Source organism: Schistocerca cancellata, chromosome 2 (genome assembly GCF_023864275.1).
Source record: "Schistocerca cancellata isolate TAMUIC-IGC-003103 chromosome 2, iqSchCanc2.1, whole genome shotgun sequence".
Lineage (NCBI taxonomy): Eukaryota > Metazoa > Arthropoda > Insecta > Orthoptera > Acrididae > Schistocerca > Schistocerca cancellata.
Genome location: NC_064627.1, coordinates 1,028,732,231 through 1,028,746,488, shown reverse-complemented (window position 1 = coordinate 1,028,746,488; position 14,258 = coordinate 1,028,732,231). Strand labels below are relative to the sequence as shown.

General features: G+C 43.0%; 1 protein-coding gene across 1 annotated transcript in view; it reads right to left on the bottom strand.

The window, feature by feature from the left end:
• Nucleotides 1-14,258, bottom strand: part of LOC126160698 (agrin-like) — a 454,728-nt gene that overhangs the window by 284,782 nt on the left and 155,688 nt on the right. The window contains exon 9 of the mRNA XM_049916923.1: nt 2,253-2,405. Coding sequence (XP_049772880.1) covers nt 2,253-2,405 — 153 coding nt within the window. The remainder of the gene's footprint in view (nt 1-2,252; nt 2,406-14,258) is intronic.

The following is a 14,258-nucleotide window of genomic DNA, read 5'->3' as shown; positions in this document are numbered from 1 at the left end:
ACAGAGGGGCACACAATACACACCAATAATATCTTGTAATATCAAGTACACTACAAGATGCACACAAACAATAAATGGTACACAACAATTAAAAGAATGAAGAAGTGGTAGGACATAATTAGAATAAAGAAATATATCTATCTAATAATTTTTGCCACTATCAGAAAATTTTTGCATTATATAAAATCAGAGTTTTTTTGTAAATAACAAATATATGTAAAACAAAAATTGTAAATATTTCTACGCGTCAGAGGGACATCGCCACCAACACCAATCACCAGCTCCCTTAACACCAGATGCTTCGAGGTAGCGACGGAGAGGGTACAGACATGTTGAGAAAGCACAACATTATCTAGAAATAGACTCAGCAAAATGAACAGTATTCTCCCTACCACATCATCGAATCACCATACCGAACCAGGTGTGAAGCACCAAGACGTCACAGCACAATACTGGGTGACGATCGTCGGTAGTTTTTTAGAAAATCCGGTTGACTGTTGTCTACCCGTTCTACGTTATTTAATCTCAAGTCTTCCAAGCCTCTTTTCAATTATGACATTAACACTGGATTCTGTATCTCTTCCATATCGAACCCAATTTCTTCTTCTGTCACGTTAGACAATTCCTCTGTTTCATACAGGCATTCAGTGTACTTTTTTCTTCTGTTAGCTGTCTCCTTTGCTTTTAAGAGGGGACTTCCGATTTCACACTTAATGGTAGTGCCTTTCCTTTTAATTTCGTGAAGGATGTTTTAAGCTTTCTATATTCTGAATCTGTCCTGTTCTATTTCTCCGCATTTTCTGTGCAACTATTTAGTTCCGGTTTCCTTGCACTCTCTGTTTATTTCATTGCTAAGTAACATTTGGCTGCATTCCTGTCTTTATGTGAATATTTTAATATTTGCCGGCCGATGTGGCCGTGCGGTTCTAGGCGCTGCAGTCTGGAACCGCGAGACCGCTACGGTCGCAGGTTCGAATCCTGCCTCGGTCATGGATGTGTGTGATGTCCTTAGGTTAGTTAGGTTTAACTAGTTCTAAGTTCTAGGGGACTAATGACCTCAGGAGTCCCATAGTGCTCAGAGCCATTTGAACCATTTTAATATTTATTTCTTACGTCGATCAGTTTATATATTTCTTCTGTTACCTTCCTTGTACCTATGTTTGTCCGTCAAACTTCTGCGTTTGTAGTTTAACGAAATGTCTATTCCTCTTCAGTTGAATTGTCTATTGTGGTATTCATTATCACAACACGTACAGACTTCGAGAACTTAAAACGTACCACATCATTCCTCCGCGCTACTTTCCACACTGATTATTCCAGCCTAAGCGGCCGCGGTGACCGAGCGGTTCTAGGCGCTTCAGTCCGGAACCGCGCGACTGCTACGGTCGCAGGTTTGAATCCTGCCTCGGGCATGGATGTGTGTGATGTCCTTAGGTTGGTTAGGTTTAAGTAGTTTTAAGTTCTAGGAGACTGATGACCTCAGATGTAAAGTCCCATAGTACTCAGAGCCATTTTAACCACATTCCAGACTATTCTCTTAACTTCTGCCTACTCTTCATCATTACTAAACTGTGATCTGAGTAAATATCTGTTTCCGTGATCACCCTGCAATCCAATATGTGATTTCGGAATTTCTGTCTGATGACGATGTAATCTAGCTGGAATCTTCCAGTGTCTTCATGCATTTTCCTAGTATGATTCCTCCTCTGTTGATTTTCAAACATTGTATGCACTACCGCTACCGAAATTTGTTGTAGAACTCTATTTGTCTGTTATTCCTACTATTGATCCAATATTCTACTGTAACTCTGTTCTGTTTTGTTCCTTCCCCCACCCATGATGGTTTTTTTTGCTTCTCCTTTTACATAGTGAACTGTACATTCAGCATCCTCATATTATTTCTCAAACACGTTCATCAATGTGAAATCGTGTCGTACGGTTAACTGTGCATATCAGGAACTGACGGGAATACTCGAAGGTGGACCGATACCACCTGACAATGATTGGCAGTTGCTACACCAGCAAAAATCGTGGGAATCTGAAACGTGTAATCGAACTCCTCATTGATGAAAACCTACGAACACTCCAAATGAAATGTAACTGATATTCTTGAAAAGTATTTTTCAGTAAACGATGAAATTTGGTAACTTCTCAGAAGCGGAGAGGACTTATATCATCAGAATAAGGCAGTTTCCGATCACAATAAGAAATAACGTTTCTGCGGCGTGTGCGCCGCCATCGTCAAGACTCACTTTTGCTGCAGCACTTGGCGAAGGCGGGCGTCTGGTGGCAGTAGGAGCCGGGCGGGCAGTCCTGGCGGTTGGGCCCGCTGCCGCAGTCCAGCTCCTCGCCGCTAGAGGCGCTGACTAGCGGACGTTCCCCGCCGCACGGCTTCACCTCCATGCCTGTGAAAACATTCGTATTTATGAAGCCAACCAGAGAAGCCTTTGGTACTCCGAGCGCGTAAACATTTGCCCACTGTATACTAAAGAGGAAATACATTGACTCGCAAAATAAGTGGAGCATCGAGTACGGAAGGAGAAAATAAAATAAAATTGCCGCGCGGGGTAACCGTGTGATCTAAGGCGCCTTAAGGGGTCCGTGCGTCTGCCCCCGTCGGAGGTACGAGTCCTCCCTCGGGGATGGGTGTGTGTGTGTTAACCATAGTGTAAGTTAGGTTAAGTTAGATAAAGTAGTGTGGAGGGTTAGGGACCAATGACCTCAGCAGTTTGGTCCCAAAGACCTTACCATAAATTTACAGTTCCCAAAATAAAACTTACCGAATTGAGAGGGTATTAAATGTTATTTCAATGACTGCAAATTTCAGTCAAATTTCCAAAGAACTTAGTAGGATCAGGCCACTTATCAAAAATGGCTCTGAGCACTATGGGACTTAACTTCTGAGGTCATTGGTCCCCTAGAACTTAGAACTACTTAAACCTAACTAACCGAAGGACATCACACACATCCACGCCCGAGGCAGGATTCGAACCTGCGACCGTAGCGGTCGCGCTGTTCCAGACTGTAGCGCCTAGAACCGCTCGGCATCCCCGGCCGGCGCCACTTATCAATATGACGTTTGACGCGTCTACTGACTCGGTTGGGAAGAGTGTCATAAACCGGTTGTATCACGTCCTGAAGCAAGCTGGCCAAAACTTTAGTAAATCGTCCTTCATATCATGGATGGTGGATGTGATGAACTAATGTCTCATGTGTCCTCACACGTATTTCATCTAGGACAGATCTGGAGATCTTGTTGGACATGAGAGTACCTCGACATCCTACAGACTGCGCATAGGGGATGTGCATAGGGGATGAAGCCTCTCCGTCGTTTCTAGGTTTCCAGTCCCATACAGTACAATACAATACAAGACACCATTCATTAACAATCCTTGCTTTCCGATCAAGGCACCACTCCGAACACAGGTTGTCGTGTTCTTGACGGCTGACTACGAATGGGCTGCTAAGTGTCTAGTCCGGCTCCTGCTGCCCTCCTATGGAAGCTGTAGGATGACAAAGAATTTTGCTGTGAGTCCATTACCTGTTCTCGGATGGGAGAAGCATATGTGAAGGATATCTGATGTGCCTAGTGCACGGTGCATCTTGGAAGGAAGGAAGATTGGGTTTAACGTCCAGTCTACATCAAGGTCATTAGAGACGGAGCGTAAGCTCGGACTGTGTCAGCGATGGGGAAGAAAATCGGCCTTGCTCTTTCAAAGGAAGCATCCCGGCATGTTCCTGGAGCAATTCGCGGAAATCACGGAAAACCTAAACTGGACGCGGGTTCGTACCGTTCAAATGGTTCAAATGGCTCTGAGCACTATGCGACTTAACTTCTGAGGTCATCAGTCGCCTAGAACTTAGAACTAATTAAACCTAACTAACCTAAGGACATCACACACATCCATGCCTGAGGCAGGATTCGAACCTGCTACCGTAGCGGTCGCGCTGTTCCAGACTGTAGCGCCTAGAACCGCTCGGCATCCCCGGCCGGCGCCACTTATCAATATGACGTTTGACGCGTCTACTGATTCGGCTGGGAAGAGTGTCATAAACCGGTTGTATCACGTCCTGAAGCAAGCTGGCCAAAACTTTAGTAACGCGTCCTTCATATCATGGATGGTGGATGTGATGAACTAAAGTCTCATGTGTCCTCACACGTATTTTATCTAGGACGGATCTGGAGATCTTGTTGGACATGAGAGTATCTCGACATCCTACAGACTGCGCATAGGGGATGTGCATAGGGGATGAAGCCTCTCCGTCGTTTCTAGGTTTCCAGTCCCATACAGTACAATACAATACAAGACACCATTCATTAACAATCCTTGCTTTCCGATCAAGACACCACTCCGAACACAGGTTGTCGTGTTCTTGACGGCTGACTACGAATGGGCTGCTAAGTGTCTAGTCCGGCTCCTGCTGCCCCCCTGTCAAAGCTGTAGGATGACAAAGAATTTTGCTGTGAGTCCATTACCTGTTCTCGGATGGGAGACGCATATTTGAAGGATTTCTGATGTGCCTAGTGCACAGTGGATCTTGGAAGGAAGGAAGATTGGGTTTAACGTCCAGTCTACATCGAGGTCATTAGAGACGGAGCGCAAGTTCGGACTGTGTCGGCGATGGGGAAGAAAATCGGCCTTGCCCTTTCAAAGGAAGCATCCCGGCATGTTCCTGGAGCAATTCGCGGAAATCACGGAAAACCTAAACTGGACGCGGGTCGTACCGTTCAAATGGTTCAAATGGCTCTGAGCACTATGCGACTTAACTTCTGAGGTCATCAGTCGCCTAGAACTTAGAACTAATTAAACCTAACTAACCTAAGGACATCACACACATCCATGCACGAGGCAGGATTCGAACCTGCGACTGTAGCGGTCGCTCGGCTCCAGACTGTAGCGCCTAGAACCGCACGGCCACTCCGGCCGGCGTTTGTACCGTCCTCCACCCGAATACGTGTCCAGTGTGCTAACCACTGAGGCAGCTTGACGAAGAGTATTCCGGCGCTTACGTCATGCAGTTCGATATTGGGCCACAGTCTAATCTGAATGACCTACATTTCGATATTGCACGATTAGACCAGCCCGCCAAATTGAAAATCACAATGACGCCGTTTGAACACACTGTCATGAGCTGATAACACTTTGTGACACATGTATCCGTATCCTTCACAGTGATCAAACATATGACGTTGTTCACACTCCATTATGTACCCTATCAAACCTTGAAGCAACACTAAAAACGAAGAACTCAAATGTCGTTCTCCCTGTCACAGAGAATTGTAATTCGAATTATTTACCTACCTGCTGATGTGTGCGTGTACATAGTTTACATTAACATACGACGACGCATCAGATGTTTTTTTCAGGGTGTGTATATTTAAAAACGATTTAATTTTGTTTTCTAATCGCAAATGACCTTTTGTCAGCATCATACAGTCCTGTTGTGGTTATTGTTCCTCCTGGGAAAGTTGTCTTAAGTGAATATCCGATGCCCCCCATGCTGCTATTGATGAAATTTCGACAACTTTACTGGAGATATCATACCGATATGGAACGGTAGCCACGGTAGGACTCGCAATCTGATGCTGACGTAAGCGTCGGAATAAGTAAGATCTCAACGTTATCTGCGCCATAGCTTGAAGCAGAGCAAGAGCTGTATCATGTGTGAGATACGGAAGCGAGCGAGTGTGCCGACACTTACCCCAGTTCACTGTTAGTAGCGCCACGTCACCTTAAAGCGTCTGCGCGTAGCGCGCAAGATTGCACCACAATTAAGTAAAAAATTAAAAATCAAAATTTACGTTTAAAACTCTGTTGAAATATAGTTAAGTGATACAATGTTTCAAATATCAAGTCTTAATGTTCTATACTTAACAGTTTACGTGAAAATGCCTTTTTAAGAGAAAAATAAGTGGTGCTAAATAATAAAGCTAGAAATCTAGAATTTGGTCAGAAGGTGTCTTTAGAAGTCATAAATAAGTGGTGCAGGTTTCCAAAACCACAGAACAAAAATTGACACCACGTTTTTAGGAAAAATCAGAGGAGCTAAATATTGAACGTAGAAACATGAAAATTTGTTTTATGCTTCAGTTCACACCAAAAGTAATAACTGAGAGACCACGTTAAGCTACCTCTTATAGTTTTTGAGTAATTAAGTAAAAACCAATTTTGTAACTGAAATGTACTCAATTGTTGTGGATGAAGTACTTGTAATTTTAATGATAGATGTATGAGACTTGACAAGGTCAATGGAACTATGTAGTTCCATTTCACATAAAAGTGTTCACAATATCATGTCAGGCTAAATATAAAATCATTTTCGTCAGGTGGTAAAACCATGAATTATACATGGAAAGTAAAAGTATAGCGTAACTCAGTGATGTGGCTCATTACGTAAACACTTATCATAAAAACGTAAATGATTCACATTTGCAGAGTTACCCGTTATCATATTGTAATGTAAATTACGTCGTCAATCTATACAATCTGTGCTAGGGAGTTTACTCATTCGAGTTATTACTGTAATAGGCGTTAATGCTGTGAGCAGATACGTACCACACAGAGCCGACGGCACGGCTGATCATTGTTTACTGGTAGAGCCAAAGATGGTCATAGAGGTCTATGCGCATCGATAGTGACTAGTATTTTAAATTAACAATCTATGTGTCTTGTTTTGTACATAAAACTGCCTTTTCCTGCTGCTAGTTACTTTATTTATCCCATACGCGTTTCGCCTTCTCCTGTTCTAAGGCATCATCAGTGGGATCTATAACAACACATTTTTGTTAGTTTTAGATTATCAAACAGTTCGCTTCGCGATTTTCTTGTAAAAAAAGTAATTACTTACGATTTGATTATCTGTGTTTTCTCACATCTGGTCTGGAGGTCACACTACCACTTTTATCACTGCCATATAATCACCCCCCTCCCCTCCCCAAGAACCATGGACGTTGCCGTTGGTGGAGAGGCTTGCGTGCCTCAGCGATACAGATAGCCGTGCCGTAGGTGCAACCACAACGGAGGGGTATCTGTTGAGAGGCCAAACAAACGTGTGGTTCCTGAAGAGGGGCAGCAGCCTTTTCAGTAGTTGCAAGGGCAACAGTCTGGATGATTGACTGATCTGGCCTTGTAATACTAACCAAAATGGCCTTGCTGTGCTGGTACTGCGAAAGGCTGAAAGCGAGGGGAAACTACAGCATGCAGCTGTACTGTATGGTTAAATGACGATGGCGTCCTCTTGGGTAAAATATTCCCCCATTCGGATCTCCGGACGGGGACTACGCTGGAGGACGTCGTTATCAGGAGAAAGAAAACTGGCGTTCTACTGATCGGAGCGAGGAATGTCAGATCCCTTAATCGGGCAGGTAGGTTAGAAAATTTAAAAAGGGGAATGGATAGGTTAAAGTTAGATAGAGTAGGAATTAGTGAAGTTCGCTGGCAGGAGGAACAAGACTTTTGGTCAGGCGAATACAGGGTTATAAATACAAAATCAGATAGGGGTAATGCAGGAGTCGGTTTAATAATGAATAAAAAAATAGGAGTGCGGGTAAGCTACTACAAACAGCATAGTGAACGCATTATTGTGGCCAAGATAGACACGAAGCCCACACCTACTACAGTAGTACAATTTTATATGCCAACTATCTCTGCAGTCTAGGGGTGAGCCTGTACGGTAGCTCAGCGTGTTCGGTCAGAGAGCCGGTTGGCCTCTGTAATAAAAAACTGAGTGGAAGGATCAACCACCGAACTTGAACAGGATGTCTTGAGACGTCCGCAACGATCAAACACAGCGATTAAAAAAAAAAAAAAATCAAAACGTCTTCGGTCCCGGGTTCGATCCCCGCCACTGCCTAAATTTTGATAAATAATCAGCATTGGCAGCCGAAGACTTCCGGCTTAAGAAGTCAGCCTCATTCTGCCAACGGCTTTGTCAAAGAGGGCGGAGGAGCGGATAGAGGTTCAGGGCACTCTCTTGTCCCAGGGGTGGGACATTGCCCCTAAAGGCGGAAGAATCAGCAATGATCAACGACATGAGGATGCAGAAGGCATTGGAAACCACTGCATTAAAGACACGTAACGTGTATCCACAGGACATGTGGCCTGTATTTGAAGAAGTGTCATGATGATCTCTCCATTGGCAAAAGATTCAGGAATAGTCCCCCATTCGGATCTCCGGGAGGGGACCGCCAAGGGGGAGGTTACCATGAGAAAAAGATTGAATAATCAACGAAAGGATAACGTTCTACGAGTCGGGGCGTGGAATGTCAGAAGCTTGGGCGTGGTAGGGAAACTAGAAAATCTGAAAAGGGAAATGCAAAGGCTCAATCTAGATATAGTAGGGGTCAGTGAAGTGAAGTGGAAGGAAGACAAGGATTTCTGGTCAGATGAGTATCGGGTAATATCAACAGCAGCAGAAAATGGTATAACAGGTGTAGGATAAGTTATGAATAGGAAGGTAGGGCAGAGGGTGTGTTACTGTGAACAGTTCAGTGACCGGGTTGTTCTAATCAGAATCGACAGCAGACCAACATCGACAACGACAGTTCAGGTATACATGCCGACGTCGCAAGCTGAAGATGAACAGATAGAGAAAGTGTATGAGGATATTGAAAGGGTAATGCAGTATGTAAAGGGGGACGAAAATCTAATAGTCATGGGCGACTGGAATGCAGTTGTAGGGGAAGGAGTAGAAGAAAAGGTTGCAGGAGAATATGGGCTTGCGACAAGGAATGAAAGAGGAGAAAGACTAATTGAGTTCTGTAACAAGTTTCAGCTAGTAATAGCGAATACCCTGTTCAAGAATCACAAGAGGAGGAGGTATACTTGGAAAAGGCCGGGAGATACGGGAAGATTTCAATTAGATTACATCATGGCCAGACAGAGATTCCGAAATCAGATACTGGATTGTAAGGCGTACCCAGGACCAGATATAGACTCAGATCACAATGTAGTAGTGATGAAGAGTAGGCAGAAGTTCAAGACATTAGTCAGGAAGAATCAATACGCAAAGAAGTGGGATACGGAAGTACTAAGGAATGACGAGATACGTTTGAAGTTCTGTAACGCTATAGCTACAGCAATAAGGAATAGCGCAGTAGGCAGTACAGTTGAAGAGGAATGGACCTCTCTAAAAATGGCCATCACAGACGTTGGGAAGGAAAACATAGGTACAAAGAAGGTAGCTGCGAAAAAACCATGGGTAACAGAAGAAATACTTCAGTTGATTGATGAAAGGAGGAAGTACAAATATGTTCCGGGAAAATCAGGAATACAGAAATACAAGACGCTGAGGAATGAAATAAATAGGAAGCGCAGGGAAGCTAAGACGACATGGCTGCAGGAAAAATGTGAAGACATCGAAAAAGATATGAATGTCGGAAGGACAGACTCAGCATACAGGAAAGTCAAAACAACCTTTGGTAACATTAAAAGCAACGGCGGTAACATTAAGAGTGCAACGGGAATTCCACTGTTAAATGCAGAGGAGAGAGCAGATAGGTGGAAAGAATACATTGAAAGCCTCTATGAGGGTGAAGATTTGTCTGATGTGATAGAAGAAGAAACAGGAGTAGATTTAGAAGAGATAGGGGATCCAGTATTAGAATCGGAATTTAAAAGAGCTTTGGAGGACTTACGGTGAAATAAGGCAGAAGGGATAGATAACATTCCATCAGAATTTCTAAAATCATTGGGGGAAGTGGCAACAAAACGACTATTCACGTTAGTGTGTAGAATATATGAGTCTGGCGATATACCATCTGACTTTCGGAAAAGCATCATCCACACAATTCCGAAGACGGCAAGAGCTGAAAAGTGCGAGAATTATCGCACAATCAGCTTAACAGCTCATGCATCGAAGCTGCTTACAAGAATAATATACAGAAGAATGGAAAAGAAAATTGAGAATGCGCTAGGTGACGATCAGTTTGGCTTTGGGAAAAGTAAAGGGACGAGAGAGGCAATTCTGACGTCACGGCTAATAATGGAAGTAAGGCTAAAGAAAAATCAAGACACTTTCATAGGATTTGTCGACCTGGAAAAAGCGTTCGACAATATAAAATGGCGCAAGCTGTTCGAGATTCTGAAAAAAGTAGGGGTAAGCTATAGGGAGAGACGGGTCATATACAATATGTACAACAACCAAGAGGGAATAATAAGAGTGGACGATCAAGAACGAAGCGCTCGTATTGAGAAGGGTGTAAGACAAGGTTGTAGCCTTTCGCCCCTACTCTTCAATCTGTACATAGAGGAAGCAATGATGGAAATAAAAGAAAGGTTCAGGAGTGGAATTAAAACACAAGGTGAAAGGATATCAATGATACGATTCGCTGATGACATTGCTATCGTGAGTGAAAGTGAATAAGAATTAAATGATCTGCTGAACGGAGTGAACTGTGTAATGAGTACACAGTATGGTTTGAGAGTAAATCGGAGAAAGACGAAGGTAATGAGAAGTAGTAGAAATGAGAACAGCGAGAAACTTAACATCAGGATTGATGGTCACGAAGTCAATGAAGTTAAGGAATTCTGCTACCTAGGCAGTAAAATAACCAATGACGGAAGGAGCAAGGATGACATCAAAAGCAGAGTCGCTATGGCAAAAAAGGCATTTATGGCCAAGAGAAGTCTACTAATATCGAAAAATGGCTCTGAGCACTATGGGACCCAACATCTTAGGTCATAAGTCCCCTAGAACTTAGAACTACTTAAACCTAACTAACCTAAGGACATCACACACACCCATGCCCGAGGCAGCATTCGAACCTGCGACCGTAGCAGTCCCGCGGTTCCGGACTGCAGCGACAGAACCGCACGGCCACCGGGGCCGGCTACTAAAATCGAATACCGGCCTTAATTTGAGGAAGAAATTTCTGAGGATGTACGTCTGGAGTACAGCATTGTATGGTAGTGAAACATGGACTGTGGGAAAACCGGAACAGAAGAGAATCGAAGCATTTGAGATGTGGTGCTATAGACGAATGTTTAAAATTAGGTGGACTGATAAGGTAAGGAATGAGGAGGTTCTACGCAGAATCGGGGAGGAAAGGAATATGTGGAAAACACTGATAAGGAGAAGGGACAGGATAATAGGACATCTGCTAAGACATGAGGGAATGACTTCCATGGTACTAGAGGGAGCTGCAGAGGGCAAAAATTGTAGAGGAAGACAGAGATTGGAATACGTGAAGCAAATAATTGAGGACGTAGGTTGCAAGTGCTACTCTGAGATGAAGAGATTAGCACAGGAAAGGAATTCGTGGCGGGCCGCATCAAACCAGTCAGGAGACTGATGACCAAAAAGAAAGATCTCTGCAGATGACGAAGAAATTGAAGTATGATGAAATAAAAGAAATTATTCAGATAGTGAAGGGAGACGAAAATTTAATAGTCATGGGTGACTGTAATTCCGTAGTAGGAAAAGGGAGAGAAGGAAACGTAGCAGGTGAATATGGATTGGGGCTAAGAAATGACAGAGGAAGCCTGCTGGAAGAACTTTGCACAGAGCACAACTTAATCATAGCTAAACTTGGTTCAAGAATCATAAAAGAAGGTTGTATACATGGATAAGCCTGGAGATACCGACAGGTTTCAGATAGATTATATAATGGTAAGACAGAGATTTAGGAACCAGGTTTTAAATTGTAAGACATTTCCGGGGGCAGATGTGGACTCTGACCACAAACTATTGGTTATGCACTTTAGATTAAAACTGAAGAAACTGCAAAAAGGTGGGAATTTAAGGAGATAGGACCTGGATAAACTGACTAAACCAGAGGTTGTACAGAGTTTTAGGAAGAGCATATGGGAACAATTGACAGGAATTGGGGGGGGGGGATACAGTAGAAGAAGAATGGGTAGCTTTGAGAGATAAGTAGTGAAGGCAGCAAAGGATCAAGTAGGTAAAAAGACGAGGGCTAGTAGAAATCCTTGGGTAACAGAAGAAATATTGAAATTAATTGATGAAAGCAGAAAATATAAAAATGCAGTAAATGAAGCAGGCAAAAAGGAATACAAACGTCTCAAAAATGAGATCGACAGGAAGTGCAAAATGGCCAAGCAGGGATGGCTAGAGGACAAATGTAAGGATGTAGAGGCTTATATCACTAGGGGTAAGATAGATACTACCTACAGGAATATTAAAGAGACCTTTGGAGAAAAGAGAGCCACTTGTATGAATATCAAGAGCTCAGATGGAAACCCAGTTCCAAGCAAAGACGGGAAAGCAGAAAGGTGGAAGGAGTATATAGAGGGTCTATACAAGGGCGATGTACTTGAGGACAATATTATGGAAATGGAAGAGGATGTAGATGAAGATGAAATAGGAGATATGATACTGCGTGAAGAGTTTGAAAGAGCACTGAAAGACCTGAGTCGAAACAAGGCCCCGGGAGTAGACACCATTCCATTAGAACTACTGACGGCCTTGGGAGAGCCAGTCCTGACAAAACTCTACCATCTGGTGAGCAGGATGTATGAGACAGGCGAAATACCCTCAGACTTCGAGAAGAATATAATAATTCCAATCCTAAAGAAAGCAGGTGCTGACAGATGTGAAAGTTGCCGAAAAATGAGTTTAATAAGTCACGGATGCAAAATACTAACGCGAAATCTTTACAGACGAATGGAAAAACTGGTAGAAGCCGACCTCGGGGAAGATCGGTTTGGAACACGTGAGGCAATACTGCCCCTACGACTTATCTTAGAAGCTAGATTAAGGAAAGGCAAACCTACGTTTCTAGCATTTAAAGACTTAGAGAAAGCTTTTGACAATGTTGACTGGAATACTCTCTTTCAAATTCTGAAGGTGGCAGGGGTAAAATACAGAGAGTGAAACGCTATTTACAATTTGTACAGAAGCCAGATGGCAGTTATAAGAGTCGAGGGACATGAAAGGGAAGCAGTGGTTGGGAAGGGAGTGAGACAGGGTTGTAGCCTCTCCCCGATGCTATTCAATCTGTATATTGAGCAAGCAGCAAAGGAAACAAAAGAAAAGTTCGGAGTAGGTATTAAAATCCATGGAGAAGAAATAAAAACTTTGAGGTTCGGCTATGACATTGTAATTCTGACAGAGACAGTAAAGGACTTGGAAGAGCAGTTGAACGGAATGGAAATGGGTCTTGAAAGGAGGGTATAAGATGAACATCAACAAAAGCAAAACGAGGATAATGGAATGTAGTCGAATTAAGTCTGGTGATGCTGAGGGAATTATATTAGGAAATGAGACTCTTAAAGTAGTAAGGGAGTTTTGCTATTTGGGGAGTTAAATAACTGATGATGGTCGAAGTAGAGAGGATATAAAATGTGGACTGGCAATGGTAAGGAAAGCTTTTCTGAAGAAGAGAAATTTGTTAACCTCGAGTATAGATTTAAGTGTCAGGAAGTCGTTTCAGAAAGTATTTGTATGGAGCGTAGCCATGTATGGAAGTGAAACATGGACGTTAACTAGTTTGGTGAAGAGGAGAATAGAAGCTTTCGAAACGTGGTGCTATAGAAGAATTCTGAAGATTATATGGGTAGATCATATAACTAATGAGGAGGTATTGAATAGGATTGGGGAGAAGAGAAGTTTGTGGCACAACTTGACTAGAAGAAGGGATCGGTTGGTAGGACATGTTCTGAGGCATCGAGGGATCACAAATTTAGCATTGGAGGGCAGCGTGGAGGGTAAAAATCGTAGAGGGAGACCAAGAGATCAATACACTAAGCAGATTCAGAAGGATGTAGGTTGCAGTAGGTACTGGGGGATGAAGAGGCTTGCACAGGATAGAGTAGCATGGAGGGCTGCATCAAACCAGTCTCAGGACTGAAGACCACAACAACACATATAATCACATCTTTGTGTTCTCGCCTTCCACACACCATTCACCATGTTTCTCACTCTGTTTTGTGGTAGACTATTGTTCTGTTACACTCGACGTAACTATTTTGTCGTACACTGTTCTCACATCGTAAATATTGCGACTCCATTACGTGTTTATCTTCGTTGGTATGTTTACCTATTTGTTACCAATCTAACGATGTATATGTTCGAGACTAACTTCTATTTATGATGTTTATACCGTGTGTGTGCTTATAAGTGAGAGAGAGAGAGGGGGATAGAGCCAATGAGGTTTAGCTTACGGGTGTTATGATCACAGTTGCGGTGACATGAAATAAAATGCGTGGAAGATGCGTGGAAGGAATGGCTTATATGTTCTCATAGACACTAGAATGAAAAGAGTTATAGTCGCATTCATATGTGCAGTGCTTCAATCG